Below are 17,269 nucleotides of genomic sequence, written 5' to 3'. Positions count from 1 at the left end.
CTCTATAAAGTCTCACTTTACCAGCTAAAGTAGAGTTTAGTGGCCAGATTACCGGTATCACACTTAAACCGAACCCCCACAGTTCAGCGTCAGCTGGACTTCAGTCCTCATTCACCGTTGAAGGGATTTAAGTAAGGCAGAGATATGGGTTTATCTCACTTGACACAGATAAGTGGAGGGCTGATGTCTGTCATTATGATGTGAACCTGGGGCTGAAGTCCAGCTGTAGCTGGGAAGGGGAGGCTGAGTGAAAGGACCTGCATTAATGTGAACTCTGAATCTGAGCTAAGCAGTCAACAGCTGTGTTTGCGTTCTGGTGCTTTTCGTTCGGTCACAGTAGTCTAATAGAGCGCGGAAGACGATTCATGCACAGAGAACGACATATTTCACTCCGGTGGCTCAACTTAATGTAAGTAGTTTTATATATTTGTGTTTTTAACAAAAGGTACAGGACCTAAAAGTTACTTTACATCAGTAAGCACTGTAACATACATGGATTGTTGGTTTTAGAGCAGAAGACAGTGAAGGATGATGGGTTTGAGATGGTGGCTGCGAGCAGCCACTTTTCTGCTGCTCAGCTTGACCGGACTTAACTCGGAGCATCTCCAAGCCAAGAACCTCAACCTCCTTCCCCCTGACGAGCACAACGTGGTCATGAACCATGGAATGAGAGGTATTCATTTGTCCTTTCACTTTCAGTTTGACTTTTCCTTTTGCCTCCCAGTGATAGTTGGGGATGAAAGGCACATAACTTGAATTCTCAAACTTGCTACTAGCAGACTGTAGTTTCTGTGATACGACAATGTGATTTTTAAATGCTGAATTACCTTCATTTTATGTTATCTGTGTGCATTACTCACTCTCTTGTGAGTGTGGGTCAAATTCCAGTCTGTTGATCCAAACTGCTCAGTGACTCATTGATTAATAGTGTTACGTTTTTATGAGGTGGTTTGTGACTCTTAATAATGCAGTGGATCAAAGCTTTACCTTTCACCTACAAGACACTGAGAAACTGTTGCGCTGTTATCATTAGTATAATGCCAGTTTCTTACATGTGCATTGCTTTTTCACTACAGTGTGACCTTTGAACTATTGAGGTGCACTACGTAAAATAACATGAAGAGTGGTTTTAAATAGTTCGACATTTTGGGAAATATGAAGCTAACACTAACATAAATAGCAATAGCAATACCATTAGCATGGTTTTGTCCACCAATTAACCATTTGGATTATTCATATAAACACCACACTCTCAGAGGGGAAAGACGTTAGCTTCTTCCAGGTATGTAGTTTTTGTGCTAAGCTATGCTTAGCTAAGCTAATCACACCCTAGCTATTGCTTCTTAACGTACGGATATGGGAGTAAATTAATCATAATGATAAAAACAGGGCTAATATTGCTGGATTACTGGGTTATTGCCCACTACTGGCAAAGATGTAAGAGGTTACAAGTTATTTTCAAAGTAATTTTCAGCTACAAACTGACACGCAACACTTGGCACGCTAAAGTCAAAGTTAAGCTTTGCTGTAGCTTTGTTAAGTGCACCATTAACGCAGTGACCAATCATCAGTGTTTCTTTTAAACAGACAACTACATCCAACAATGTCAAACATCTACGGATCGTTGAGTCTTTGAGTGCTTGAGCAACACAGCAGGGACTCACAGACAATGTAACCGATCCCATCTGGCTGTTTTGTAGATTTTGCTTTTGCTGGTAGTGTGAGCGTAGCATGCTGGTTGAAGTTCCCTTCGGATACAGTCAGTATCACTCAAGCACTGGACATTAACTAGGGTAACCAGACGTCCTCCTAATCCCAGACATCTGCTCTTTTTAAGACCTAAAAATGTCTCCGTTCTACTTGTTCTAGAGCCTTGAACATGTTTATTTGTTCTTTACACACATTTTCTCATTTGCCCATCAGTGCTGCCCAGAGACTGTTATGAAATGCTGATGACCTCTTCAGGCCAGGCCAGAGATGGCGTGTACCTGATCCAACCGGGTGATTCTCCCATTGTGGCCTACTGTGCCATGCAGGAGGGAGGCTGGACCGTGGTGCAGCACATCACTGTCAACAGCAGCGTGAATTTTGATTGCACCTGGGCTGAGTACAAAGACGGCTTTGGGTACGTCACAGGGGATCACTGGCTTGGGAATGAGCACCTGCATCAGCTCACCCGCGGCCCTGCGCGCTATAAACTAGGAATAAAACTTGTTGACCAAGATGCCGTCACCAAGATGGGGGAATACGATCCATTCCTGGTCGAGGATGAGAACTCAGCATACCGGCTGAGGCTCGGTTTGTTCCAGGGCACGGCTGTGGACGCTCTGACTCTAGACACAGACAACTACCTGCATGACAACCAGAAATTCACCACAAAAGACAGAGACAATGACAACTACTTCCAAAATTGTGCCAAACTGGAGTTTCAAGGGGTGCCAGGAGGAGGATGGTGGTACGACGCCTGCGCCGGCGCCAATCTAAATCGCAGGAATGTCATTTACTGGCAAAAGGACTGTAACAAAGAGCGGCTGTGCAAATATGCATGGATGATGGTGAGACCTTCAGACACAGTTAAACTCGTTCACAGTGGAGACTGCAGGAAAGATGAACTCTGAGTTCTGTGTCAAAAACTTTAAGATTATCTTCAAACACTACGGAGAGGGACATGAATGTTTTTTTTTGATAACAGTTATTATATTAGATGTTAGGTTCACCACATTTTATTCAGAAATGTATGGACATGATCACAAAAACAAACAAGAAACAAGAAAACAAAAACTTTTATCACAAACTTGAAACACAGTATAAAATTGCAGTAATGTTTAAGATCTAGCTTTGTTTCCATTGTACGCCATATCAACACACATGAAGCAAAGCATCGTCATTCTGCCAGTTGCAAGTGCAAACGTCTGTCACAGTTCCAAAAACAGTGTTTCAAGACATTATAGCTTATGGCAAATAATAACAAAACAACTTTTGCATGTCATCTTCCATCCAACGCTTACAGATAGGAGAATTTCACAAACATGTTTTTTTCCACAATAAATCACAGGCTTGGCAGAAATACGACAAGGATATGATGACATTGATTTAGCCACAGTAATCTGCAGAGAACAACTGTATGCTCAAAGGAAAAGAAGATATCCTGAGGATGAAGGGTAATAAAGAGGTTTTCGTAAACAGCATGTGCTGTCAAATCCTCCATGCCACTTCCTCTGTAAACACTGACATGGTTAGCAAGTTAGTCATGTCATTCAAATCAAAAGATTTACAGCATTGTCTTTCACCTGTTGACCAGTAGTATCATTTAAGGGATTTTACTAGTGCCTGTTGTTTAATTACAGGCTTTGTTCTCCGTGCGTATCTGACTGTATTTTAAACAGAAACTTTGCAACATAGAAAATGCATGTCATGTGAAAACACTTAAACTGAATCTATATTTAGTCATCTGACAAACTGCAATGGCACCAAAGGCTTTGATTATCGTCAAGTTACAATCTTGACTTAGAACGCAGACTCTGACACTAGGATGACACGAATTAGCCCTTTAAAACAAAAGCAGCCATTCCAAAACGTATGCAAACAACACAAACACAATATTCAAAAAGACTTAGAGAGATCTGCATGTGTTTTGGGTGCAGAAGCATCAAATTGGGGGAGAATACAAATACAGCACATTATGAAATAATCTATGATAACTGATGACATCGTGTGCAAGTTTATGAGTAAATGCTGTTTTTAAAAGCTATTGTAGAGCCTATATACAGTGTCATACTGGTACAATTGTATAATGGGCTCCCATTTCCAGAGTTTTAGAAGCAATAAACATATACTATAGCAGACCTACTAATCAATGAGCACACTATAAGATGTACCAGCCTCTTGATATCTATATATTTTACTTCTGGTATCACCTACTATGTAGAATTCAGGTTCATAAAGAACAGATTACTGATACAAACATATGATTTACAGCTGTTGCCATACACCATCTTAAAACAAACCTTCATGTCAGTTTGGAGCTGACCACAGGGTTTTGTCCGTACCAGTATAGTTTCTCCTCAATCCTTTTCTTTTTCCACTGACAGAGTAAGAGCATGCGAAAGGTCTTCTGAAAAGTCTTGTTACAAAGGGCGTAGCACATGGGGTTGACAGTACTGTTGACGTAGCACAGCCAGTAGCCCAGATGCCAGAGGGAGAGGGGGATGCAGTCTGAGCAGAAGGTTGAAATCAGCACCATGATGTTGTAAGGCGTCCACGTTAGGATGAAGGCCAGCAAGATAGCGCTGAGAGTTTGAGCTGCTTTCCTCTCCTTGATCAGCACCATCCTCTTCCGCTTGGTCATCTGGTTCTTCAGCGTAGCGTCTGTGGGCTTAGACGTGGAGGAGGTGGATGGAACGCTCATGGATTCGGCCGAGGAGAACATGGACGACACCATTTTGGTGTCTCCATTTTTGTTGTGGTGCTCAGCTTGAGTGTCTTTGGCTACGGGTTTAAACTTGTAGGACACGCACTTGCTGCTCTTCTGAGAGCTGCTTTTGGGCGGTGTCTGGAAGAAACTGTCCTCATCGTAGCTGCTGAGCTGCTCGCTCTCACTGCCAACTCTGCTTTTACTGGCCTCGCAAGCTTGGTTCCTGAAGGAGGACTGGAAGCCTCCTGGGGACACGGGCCTGTCCTCGTCTTCTGAGGAGGCATAGCTGTTGAACGTTGTCAGCTGACCAGCTTTGGACCACTCGTCATTGGTGGTGGCTGCTGATTTGGCAGCGTTGCTCCTGCTGGAGGATGACCAGGAGGCTTGGTTCCTGTCATGTGAAGTTGATTTTAGTTTGCAGCTAAAACATGATCTGATGATAGCCTTCTGAGGCTGGGTTGTCCCAGACTCTGTAGGATAATTAATCCCCTGAAGCTCCGCCAGGTCTTTGGTCCTTTTCTCTGTCTCCTTGTAAATTCGACAGTAGAGGATTGTCATGATGGACACAGGGATATAAAAGGCTGCAATCGCTGTCCCAAAGGTTATCACAGGCTCCGAGAAAAACTGGATCTGGCATTGCCTCTCAGGGACAGTTCTTTTTCCAACAAAGTATTGCCAGCATAGAATAGGCGGGGCCCACAGGATGAGGGACACCAGCCACGCTAGACCTATCATAATCCCTGCTCGTTTGGGAGTCCGTTTAGCCCTGTAAGTCAGAGGCCTCGTGATAGAGAAATATCGGTCAAAACTGATCACCAGCAGGTTCATGACTGAGGCGTTACTCGCCACATAGTCCAGTGCCAACCATAAATCACAGGCAAGGTTCCCTAAGGCCCAGTAGCCCATCAGTATGTAAGAGGTGTACAGATTCATAGAGAAAACACCTATGATGAGGTCAGCCGCTGCCAAACTCAGCAGATAGTAATTGTTCACTGTCTTCAGTTGGCTGTTGACTTTAAAGGAGAGCATTACTAGAACATTCCCCACAATGGTGATGAGGCTGACTATAGCAGACACGGTCGCGATGGTGATAACCTCCCAGAGACTGTGAGTGACCAGCTGGATGTCCATTGTGCTGGTATTTACTGTGGAGTTCACCATGTTTTCTCCTTCCATGCTCTTCTTCTGTTTACTGGCATCCAAGCATGAGAAATGTGTACAGTTCTGTCATTTCCAGGAAGATCTCCTAGAAAGAAAAGGAAAGAAAGGTTATTCTTTATATCTGCCACAAGATGGCATCAATTCAGCATATTGAGCATCAAACTGTCACAGTTTGCTTGATAGTCTGCTTGAATTGCTGGTAATGAATATAAAATATCTGTGTTGTGCAGTACAAAATATCAGTCATTTGGCAGGAGTTATTCCCAGTGGCTCTCATTTCTATCTACATATAATCCACATATGAAGCACTTTAGAGAATCACTGCACACATCTGTGGCACATTTCAAAACTATTAGCCAATACATAATTTTAATCCTTCCATTCCTTGTTCATTCTAAAATCCTAAATATGTAGTTGTGATTTATGTTCTTTTATAATTTATTATTATTTTAGTATTATTATTTGTTATTTTATTATTGTTTTGTAGGTTTTCCCATATTTACCGAAATTCACATCTGTAGTGATAGGCGATACCTCAGGCAGTTATTGAGTTACTGAAAATGCTGCCAAGCATTTACCAAAGTTTGTACATAATCTCTTAATATCGTATATTATAACAAAGCACTTACAGAGTAGATTAAAATAAAATAGTGACATGGATTTCTTTTTTTATTATTATTGTTGGTGAATCGATTCCTCAACAACACAGTGACAACATAATTTCTGACTCTGGTGCACTCTAAGGGAGCCAATATTGCACAAGGAAATGTAATGAAGGTCTATAAACTGACATGGGCAATCTGGCTCAGGGTTTGAGGTTCCTGAAACATTCAAATGTCTCTGCCAGCTAATTTGTCAGCCATGCTTCACATTGCCATTTCTGCAGTAATTTTAGAGAGGGGATTGCATTAACTAAACTAATCAAGTAAGCGAACATTTTCCTGTGTTGCAAATTTTAGAAATGCATCCATCACTAGCCAACACTGTATTTATGCCCTGTTTTGACATTCATGCTCTGTGTAAATCTGCAAGTGTTAAATGCTGTTGATTGGGTTGAGTACTCAGGCACTACCATGCCCAACCCCACCCTCAGAGGCTTTCTGTGCCAGTAGAGGGCAGAGCACACCCTCCACATACTGAAGCTTAAAGCACACATGGTCCCTTTACTCTTAGGTTAGACCAGTGGAGTGAATACACATTTCATTTCTGGATACTGGACTCTACACCAGTAGTAAGCGAGGGCACATCCATGCCTACTGGACATGTGTGCTTAAGGAAAGTCCAGAAGACATGGCTATGGCTTTGTGCCTTCATGATGTACAAATACATGGCAGTGCCATGTGGTCTGTCTTGACATGAAGGTTTTAATCTAATGTCAAATCCCCTGCATATGAAAATGAAAACAGAGCTTTTTGGCCATTCTTTGAGACTACAAGAATTTGGACGTGAGGATAATAGTCTCTGCGGTCGCACTGTGCCATGTTGTCATGTTAGTTGATAAACTGTCACTCCTCCCATCTTTCCAGAACGGACACTCCTCTCCCTCAGGAAGTACTTCAGCCAACTGGGCGCCATGGTACTGATATTTTCAGCTGTGCCACTTCCTCTGCTTAAAATTAGGGAATCTCATTTCAGTGTTACAGCCTAGCATCTGTGTCCTGCGTATGACCTTCCAGACTCTAAAATTCTGTTTTGACTAGTCTAATAACAGTGGCATGAATCCACTGTCAAGAAGGTGCAGACTCCCTGACGCTCCCAGTGTGGTGCAACAATAGGCAGATTAACTCTACAGAGAAAATCCCTCATCTGGGTAGCAGCAATTGAACCATTAGGCTGAACCCTGGCACACTTGCATGCAGGGAATTGACTCTCAAACTCATTCTTATCCTAACTGACCAACCCTTGCCACCTCTAGACTACTTAATAAATAACTGGAAAGACATTCTTTTACCTAACAAAGTCCATGTCTCCTCATCCCAAAGCCTCTTAACTGCCATTTAAACTTGAGGTATCTATCAAGTAGAGATGTACTGATGTCCACACTGCAATGCTTTGAACATAATCACAAACCCATATTTGAGAAATAACTTCCTCGCTCACTGGCATTCCTTCGACAGTGGCAGGTTAGCGGGAGGGCCAGTGGACGCCTGGGGCCCACACAAATAACATTCCAGTTACTGTGGGGGTCCTCCTGCGGGACGTGTATTGTCCCTCATCTTGTTATAGAATGGCATTTCATATCACATCACTCAAATCCCAACATCATTGCACTGTTGAGCAAGTCCACAGGAAAGTCCACAGAGTTCCGCCAGCATTATCTGTTCTTCTGCCATTTCCTGGAACAAACTATCTAATTTTAATTTGTTTTCATTTAATACCTTGATTTCCGAAGCTAAATCTCCTTTGTATACTCAGAGAAGAGATTTTAGTGATCCTAGCGCCATGGTTATGGGGATGGCAATACCAGTTGACTGGTCCATCACCTGACGAAACAGACGAAACTGCCGACATTCCCAACAGCTTTTGTTGTACCTATTGCTAACTGTTGGGTGTTTGACTTATATCTTGCAGGGGAAATGAGTTATAAACCAATCTTTCCATGTCATCACTGATATGGTGACTGTGTTATCCAGCAGTTGTTGCATCTTAGTAAGGTACAATATTCATCCACCTTTAGCTCAGTTTTTGTTCTTCACCAACCCTGAGGGAAATACATGACTCTTTAGCTACTAAATGCTCCCTTACATTAAATAGCTAGTGGCTAAAGTGTTTTTTTCGTCCTGTTTCTCTCCTTGAAAGGCAGTGTACAGTTGGTTTTTAGAATTTTATTTCTGGGAACAGATGCCTGCCCTGCCCCACAAAATGAGGCATCTTGTTAGCAAATTTGCCATGTGCAAAGCATAAATTACTAATGTTGAGCATCAGTAGCTGATCGTTGTCTGTAAGTTATTCATAACTACAAACGACACATTCCACGTTGTTTCCTATTTTACTGTAAAATATTATAATATTTTAATACTATATTCTTCTGTGTCTGTCGTATTCTTCTTTAAGAGTAGTGGAATTCATTCATTCAGGACTTGGCTCATCTTCAGAGGTGTTTTTGTCAATCAGCTAGCATTAGCATACTGACAGATGAAGCTGACGCCCATTGTCCAATGTTAAGTTATGTATTATTTCCTCTTCAGAACAAACATTGGACAGAATGAACCAGCGGTGATTATGTTCAATGCCATATGCGAGCGTTTGAGAAATGAGGATATTCTTGACTCAGTGTGTTCTAAGCTTACACACACACGCACACACTCACAGAGACAAAGAATAGACTTGTTTTACCTCTTGACCTCACGGGGTGGAACAAGTCAAGCCTGCTAATAGCTTCTAAATCGAAGCAGGAAGGGTTTTAATGGTACACTCAGAACTCAGAGTGTGGGGTAAACATGGACTCCGCATCACTATAAATAGTGAATATGGTCCGTTGTGGCCTGTTTTTGGACTTTTCAGGGATGCGCTTTGATATCAAACATGATGCACAGTGGGGGAGAATTGTGACACTGTCTGGCTTGACAAAAATAGGAAGGTGGGGGATTGGAAGAAGAATCATGCAGCTGAATATGCGCAAGTGTGTTGGCCTTTTATTTTTTCATTTTTTTATTTTAAAGTATGTGTAAAATTAAAATTCATCTTATACCGGAGGTCATTACAGTTGGCGCAGAAATCTTGTTGCTCTCGCCAAGAAAATTGAGTCTGCCTTATTGCATATACATCCTGAGAGTATCAGAATGCCTTCTGAAATATCGTGTTAGCTCAGTATGCATAAGTAATGGTCATTGATCCAGTGATTAAAAGTCCAGTTTGTGAGTGAGGAGAGGCAGCACAAATCCACCCTGAGCCTTCATATTGTATACGCAGGTCCTCTGGCACCTGGCCACCAGCGCTCCTGTGCTGTATCTCCATGCGCCGGCCCTCACCAGGGCCCCTAGTCATACGTAACCTTTCTTTACACTCTCCTTTGGTTGCAACACAACTGCTCGGCGCAGCAAAAACAAGAAAGCCAATAGCGCGTGTGGCATTTGTGGACGAAAGGGAAAAGAGATTAGTGACCAACAGAGGAGGAAGAAGGAGAAAGGAACAGAGAGGCAACTCAAAGCAAAGGACAGCATATGTGGTGAGTATGTATGATGTGCAAATCAGCCCAGAGCTCCTGGGCACAACGGTTCATGCCTCCTTTAGTCAGCCCGCTGACCCATAGTTAAGACTCCTGCATATGTGGTGCTCTGGAAGAGGACGTATGATATAGCTTGAATCATTTTATTTGTCATTTTGAACTAAAGGAGAAACAAAGAGGATTATGAATGTCCACATTAAGAGCTGCTCCAAAACATGCAATCTGAAATATTCATCACTGTTTCAATATTAATGGCAGACGCAGACAAACACTGACGATAGAAAAGACCTGCCAAAATTGTTCCTAATGTGTAACTCTCCTTTTCGTTTCTTCAGTGCATAACATTTTATTCCTCCTACAGTACAAATTAAAATGACACATCTTCTCCGATTAGAAATGATGAATATGATCATTAGATGAATATTATGATCTGCTTATGGACACCACTGCAGAGCTGGCAACTGCTGGAGGGAATAAACGTCTGCAATCCCTCTAGGAGTTCTGTTTTATGAGTGACTACAACATTTCATTAACGCCCCATCATTTGGATAATGATCTGGCTGTAAACTCGTTTGTGTTCTTGCGCTTAGAGTTTTCTAAATATGAGTCTGTGCCTGCCTTTGTACGTGCCACTGGGTTGTCTGATGTTTGTTCCCAGCTGGCTCAGTTTTGTTCTTTGCTACTGTTACACATTGTTCTGCAAAGCAAAAGGTTTTAGAAGCCGTGCACTGAGGAAGACAGAGCCTGCAACTCCCCAGCATATATGTTTTTACAAAAATGCTTATAGTAGTGCTAGTAGCATGCTGAAGGATTTTGTGTTAAGCTAGTCTATAGTATGGCCACGATTTCATCAAATTCAGCTTTGCGGCAGCTACTTTCCACAGCACCTTTCTACGTTTGAACACCTCATGAAATCCAAAGGGACTGGATGGACTTGTTAAAATCACGCTTCACTGCTTAATCCTTCTCTGTTTTGTCGTTCCCAGTTAATCAAAGAGAGGAGGGGAAGGGCGCTGAGAGCCAACTGCTTCAGCTTTTGACAAAAAATATTGATTTTTTTTGTTTCCGGGGCCAGAATCAAAAGAACATGAATTTAACATGTTGCAACTAGGCGGAAGGAACTACGATTTTGCATATCAGATACATCAAGACCGAAACCACCAGGTATAAGGAGTAAAGGGGAGACAGTGTGTGGGGAAGAATGTTATAAAACTGGGTGTGCTACTCACAGATTAAGGGTGTTTGTAGAAATATAAGCGAGGTGGATGAACTGTGGTTATCACAGCAGATGTAAATCCCGATTTAAGTCTCACCAGAAACAGAGAATAGAGAGGACAATAAATGTGTGATGGTGTGAAGATGTATATATATTCAACAACATGTCAAACACAGCTACCATTTATAATGGCTACGTAGACTCATATGCATTCTAGTGCATAGTACTTTTATATGCTGAATGTTTACCAGAAGAACAGATGCACACACATCTTTTTGAGAGCACATCCTCTGTTGTGTTCATTAAGGTAAAAGGCCACATTAAAAATACATGCTAAGACCTCTCAGACATGCACTTGAGCACACATAACGATATTTCTCCTTAAATCCAGGTCATGCATTAATAAAAAAAAAAAAAAAAAAAGTGCTCACTCTCTGGAGACAGCAAAACAAGCCACTGACGTAAAGGGTAAAAAAAAAATATATATATTAAGAAGACGAATATACTCACAGTTTCATCAGATCTCACAGTCTGTTTAAGGGATGATGTCTCTCGGCGAGAGCAAAGTTCATGGTTAATCCTTTTGTTTTGCCTGGGAAACCTTCAGGTCAAGTGTGGCGCTGAGAAACAGGATCACAACACAGTTGCAGAGAGGACCGTGGAGGACGAGAAATCCTGCTGACCTGACCCCCGCATGCCAGAGGGGTCTGGGGAAAAAAGTGTGAACAGCGAGGCAGAGGAGAAAGAGGACGAAGAGTGGGAGGAGGGTGGACACAGAAGGCTTTGGTCATCCCTGCTCAGGAGACGCACGGTACAGCATCACGTCCCCCCCACCCCACCCCCCTCCCCTGCTTCAGCCATCCAAAAAAGCTGTTGTTTGTCCAGATGAGAAGAGTATCCTCAGGTTGCAGGACATCCTTCCTCGGCCACTCATGAATTAAAGAGGAATCAGCTCACAAGCCAGTGAAAGAGAGAACTTTTCCACCCAGTCTGAGCCGAGCAGGAGGACCTGCGCCGTGCCTAAGTTGGAGTAGAATGTCACTGAGAGGCAGTCTGCTGCCCGAGCCAAGTCGCTGCCGCTGCCACTCTGCTGCTGCTGCTGCCGCTGCCGTTGGAACTGCTGCCTGACAGACACAGATGTAGCTGACGCTAGCAAGCAGGGAGGAGAAATTCCCATAGGGCTGAATGGTTCATCATGTTTCGGGACAGTGAGCATGCAGCTTAAACCACAGAGTGTGAGAGGGAGGTGGGAGGGGAGGGGGGGTCCGGTGGCTTCAAGAGGTCCTTTTTGGAAGGTGTAGGGGCGGGAGGTAAACTGTGACAGGGAGTATGTGTGTGGAGGTGGCCATGAGGCTGGTGTTTAGTCAGACCAGTGAAGCCAAATGCTGTTCTTGTGTGGTTGCGTGTGCAACTCACACAAACCATTAATTACCTCCGGAGGCATGTCTTTTGTCTGTGCTTTACAAAAAAGTACGAAGGGTACCGCAACGCTGGTTATCACCACAGCCGGCTCTCTTAGTGTTTGAACAGCGCAGAGGCTGAAGCAGCTTGTCTGTATCTGCAAACTCATCGGTGGACATAAAACACCACTGCTGCCTTTGTGCTCACATGGGAGAACTCTGACATGGCTGGGCCAGATAAGCAGACTATTGAAGTGACAGATGTTTTTTTTTTTCACTGGGTATGTGTGTGTTTGTGTGTGTGTGCGTTTATGGGGATTTATTTGCTTGGCATTAGGCGACTGCCCTGGATGGGTATAAAGTCTTTATATGTTTTAATCTGGATGATGGGTGCTGATCTGCCTCATGAGCTTTCATTCAATCACCAGAGAGATACACTAATAAAATCAAATTGCTGCCAATATATTACTTTTAAATGAAGAACATACTTTTCCCTCATGTAATTTATGGTGGGATGTGGCACTCAGCATAAAGTCTAATAAAATGGTTACCAACTTGGTGGTCAAGACGCCCTGAAATTATGAAATTTATTTATTCAACCACATTGCCAACTATTCTGACTAATTCGGTCGGAACCAAGTACTGGGAACAACTGGGGAGTTGCATGTAAACATTGCTTTACTACTGTATGAAGATTCACAGGCCAAAAACATTTGGGAACAATTTGTACAATTCATTTAAAGCAAGATTTCCATTTAAATAAATTTCCATTAATTAATTTTTTCACCAAACGTGATAACACATTCTGGTGATTGAGCATATGGCTTACTGGTGAATGTGTTACAATATGTGTACGCATATTTGCATTTTTATGTATTCGTCTACAACTAAGGTAATCTATAAACAGATATCTAGCTATGAATGCAGAATGCTAAATTACTGTCATACGACGGCCGATGGGTTCTGAGATTGCTACTAATGCAAACTGAACTCATAACTGGCAAAAACTGACTGGACTTTGTTGTATTATGGAGCAGCCACGGTGTGCTTGTCGCTAAGCTTTGCACAGACAAAATAAGATAAGCAGAAAATAAGTGGGTGGTGTTTAGCTCAGTCTGTAGAGAGCAATGGGACGGGCTGTGTTGAGGCTGCAGTTCTCTCCCCCCAGTTCGAGTCCTGCTCCCGGCAGCCTTTCCTGCATGTCCTTCCCCCTTCTCCACCTCCCTGTTTCCTGTCCTGTCTGCACTTTACTGCACATTAAAGGCTTAAAAGGCTTTAAAAATTAAAAAAAAAAAAAAAAAAAGATAATGGCCATTGTTGGGGATCAATTTGAAACACTGAAGAGAGTAAGGGAACAATAACCGCGGTGAGCCATTAGATGAAGAGCAATGAACAGCACATCTACTGTTACCACCCGTAACTGGAGGTGTTTAACTCTGACCTGAACAACAACAAAAAAGCTTGGAGTATTTGCATTACTGTAACTCACCAGTGGGCAAAATTCAAAGTGTGGCTGGAAAAAAAAGGCTGTCATTACGGTAATGATGACGCACCACTGCTGTCGGCGGCAGGTTGGGGAGCAATGCAAGACTGGGAAGTGCCAGGAAGAGAGAGTTGTTTGGAAGTTTGTTTGTTGGTAAAAACAAAGTCAGTTGATGTCACGAAGGGCCTTCAGACAAAAGCACAACTTCCAAGTGTTCAGCCACACTTTGAATATTGTCAGTAGCACAAACCACTATGAGTTACGGTAAATCAAATACTGCTACTTTAACGGATCGTTGGCGATCCATTCTGCTTTTAAAGCTTGTAAGCAATGAGTTTATAATACAACATAAAATTTAATATTTTTGAATACCTTTGTGACAAAAAAAGACAAAAGAAAAAAATATAGAACAAAATATGGCTGTAATAACCAAAAGAAATATATAAATAAAAGTGTCTAACAAATCTAAGCCCATAAAATGGATAATACGATCAAATATGATAAGATGACCTCTGTGTTGGCAAACACAGACTAAAGAGCCCCACTGGAGGCTGCTTAGTGGATTATAGACAGACGACACTCTATTCTATATTTCATCTTGACATTTGTCATAACGCAGCTCTCATGCTGAAAGGATTTTTTTTTACTTGACCAGAGCTATATACCAGTGATGTGATGGATGCGTTTCATGAAAATCCTACTGCGTCTATTCCACGGTGCATCGTATATCCCCACCCCACCCCACCCCTCCATCCTCTACTCGCTCTGACAGTCTAATCTAATGCCATTTCCAGGCAGCTGGCCAAAGGACAGACACCTGGCTCATCATTACCGCTGAACTGCTGACCTGCACAAAGTTTACACTTTAGCCATATAATTTAATGTGATACACGCACACATTAGCATGCATACATGAGGGCAAGTGTTCATGTGTCATTGTCTTCCTTATATTGATTATTTATGGGGATTATTATTGATTAAATCACAAAAGCTTATTAGATATAATGGTCAGCATTTGCCTTATTAACTTTCTAATTATACAAGCAACTGAAAGTAGATCAGTAACTCAAATTGCCTTTTAACAATGAGGCAAACACGCAGTGGTTTTTTGATACACCTCACTGAGTGAGATATCTCTTTGATTTTGATGTGCCTCTGTACTCTGAGCAAAACTCATATTCACTGGGTCTCTAATGGTGGCTAATGATGGCGAATGTCAGGGAAGCACTGGACCCCCTTCCATTCAGCCATCCTCCTTTCACCTGCGTTCTAAAGGCATGCCGTTTTTTTTTTTTTTTTTCTTCACACGTTACCGCCCGATCCCTGTGAGAGAAACAAGATGGGGGAGGACATCAGCCAGAGATGGATTGCATCTGTCCACACAGTCCACAGGGGCTTGCTTATCTGCCGACCCAATTGTGCACCCATATGGTGGTAAAAAAAAAAAAAGACAGACAGAAAGAAAAGAGATCAGTCTCTGCATGAGGCAGTTCTGATATATATATTTTTTCCTCTCTGTAAGTGCCGGATGTGAGAGTGTTTGTGTTCGAGAGGTATTCCTTAACTGTAAATGAGTTTCAATGGGTTAAATACCACCCTTGTTGCTGCTGTTGATTTCTTATTAGCTCACTCGGGCATTAGCCTTCATCACTATAAATGATAAGGATCCAGCAGAATACCCCGGAACGATCAATACATCCCTTTGGAGCCCCCTTTAATCTAGTTGATCCTTGACACGCGAGTCTCTCCACACTGGCTGAAAGAATTGACTCTTCTGATGTCCGTCTCTCTTCCAGGCTTTGATGTGCAACAAATGTTTATTTGCCGCTGGGCTTGCCTGTGTGTGTTTTTTTGTTTCCTTTTTTCCTGTCTCTCTAAAGCCCCAAGCAACAACTCCTTTCTGACATAGTGATTTGCCAATACCTGGTACGGTTTCAGTGGATTTACAATTCCCCCTGCTGTGGAGCACGCCTTTATCTCCGCTTAGAAAAGACTGGCTTGTGTGGAGCTCTTAAGAGACACAAATTTGTTCTTTCTCAAGCATTTCACCAAATTGCATGATTTTTAAGGAAAGGTTTAATGTTTGACAAAAGCTATGAACATGCCTTCAACCAGCAGCGTGTGAACCACCTTTATACCAATGACCTCACGCCTGGTGGCACATGAGCTCTCCCGCTTTACAATGCAACTTTAATGTTGTCTTGACAGAGGAGAGATTAGGTGGTAGGCAGCTCTGATTGACCTCTTATTGTGGGCCCGCGGTTTCTACTCCTTTAAGGACATCCAACACCGACTCTTCAGGCACTCCTCCATCAACAACAATGACCTTGTCTGGTTGAGTCCTGAGCTAACCTGCGCAGGTGTGAGTGTTTATGTTACTCTGCGCATTGAGAAAAGCCATAACCACTACCTCTGTGAGTCATGACTTGGTGAAGGGCTAGATTACAGCTCACAAATTACAGTTTAATTACTTACGCTCCATCAGATCAATGCAATTAAGAAGCTAAATATATACAGTACACTTTAAATTAGAGACACACTTACATAAGGTTCATTGGAATTCTTTGCTGAACTGTTTATCACACAGATGGCATGCCCATTTTAGGTCAAAATCACAATTTTATTCACTACACAGCATCAGAATAGGATTGTTTAACGAAGCGTCCCTGTGTTTACTTCTTTTCCCTGTGTTTACTGTGCAATAACAAAGTATATTGTCTAAATAAATCTGTTAAATATTCAAGACAGTGTATGAAACCTAAGGCAAACCATATGAAGCATTCATTATTACACAGGATAAGATGTTACACATTTAGAAGCCCAGTCCAACCAAAAAGAAAAAACAATCAGCAGGCTAGCCGTCAGCTACCACCTAGCAACCAACAAAGAGACACCAGCTAACTAGCCTAGCCAACAGCAGTAGGCAGTATGCGGCACATCATTGCGGTTTTCATGTGGGCGCCTCAATTACATTGTACGGTGGAAATTAAACATCGTTTGAAATGTGCCCATTTGCTTTACTGCTGTGAATTAGATTTTCAATTAGATACCACTATTCAATCTGTCTGTTAATATGAACCTAAAGGGTTAAGTTAGAAAGCTTAGGTTAGTGTAAACACCAGGAATAGAGGTACCTGCTACCAAGGTGCATAGAGGAGGAAAATCAATTGCAGAAAGGTCAAGACTCCAGCAGCAGCATGTGTAGCATAATACCTGTTTTGGCTTGTAGCCTTTTCATCAATCTTGATGACCCTGATGAAGGCTAATAAAGTTGTTCCTTGCACTACAAGTTCTGTTTCATAGGCACCTATCCGATGATGCTGAACTAGATATAAGGAGTTAATTCCTTCATTGTTTACCTCAGTGCCTTATGTCAGTGATGTGAATAACAGCAAACACAATTTAACTTTAACTCAAATAGATTATT

General features: G+C 42.2%; 2 protein-coding genes across 3 annotated transcripts; one reads left to right on the top strand and one right to left on the bottom strand.

Moving 5' to 3' along the window:
* The first annotated feature begins 221 nt into the window (after nt 1-221).
* zgc:194887 (uncharacterized protein LOC571819 homolog) lies at nt 222-3,953 on the top strand. 2 transcript variants are annotated; one of them, XM_047611528.1, is made up of 3 exons: nt 222-409; nt 516-673; nt 1,924-3,953. In XM_047611528.1, exons 2-3 carry the CDS (start codon nt 529-531, stop codon nt 2,616-2,618), a joined length of 840 nt encoding a protein of 279 aa, XP_047467484.1. In that variant the 5' UTR covers nt 222-409; nt 516-528; the 3' UTR covers nt 2,619-3,953. The 2 variants fall into 2 exon arrangements, with proteins under 2 accessions (XP_047467484.1, XP_047467483.1); XM_047611527.1 differs by having other exon boundaries at nt 234-409; nt 511-673; nt 1,924-3,946.
* chrm5a (cholinergic receptor, muscarinic 5a) lies at nt 2,766-12,142 on the bottom strand. The gene is made up of 2 exons (XM_047611522.1): nt 11,470-12,142; nt 2,766-5,660 (listed from the first exon to the last, which is right to left on the bottom strand). The coding sequence occupies exon 2, from the start codon at nt 5,588-5,590 to the stop codon at nt 4,010-4,012; it is 1,581 nt and encodes a 526-aa protein (XP_047467478.1). The 5' UTR covers nt 5,591-5,660; nt 11,470-12,142; the 3' UTR covers nt 2,766-4,009.
* Between the last annotated feature and the right edge of the window lie 5,127 nt (nt 12,143-17,269).

Source organism: Mugil cephalus, chromosome 17 (genome assembly GCF_022458985.1).
Source record: "Mugil cephalus isolate CIBA_MC_2020 chromosome 17, CIBA_Mcephalus_1.1, whole genome shotgun sequence".
Lineage (NCBI taxonomy): Eukaryota > Metazoa > Chordata > Actinopteri > Mugiliformes > Mugilidae > Mugil > Mugil cephalus.
This window is presented reverse-complemented; position numbering and strand designations above follow the sequence as displayed.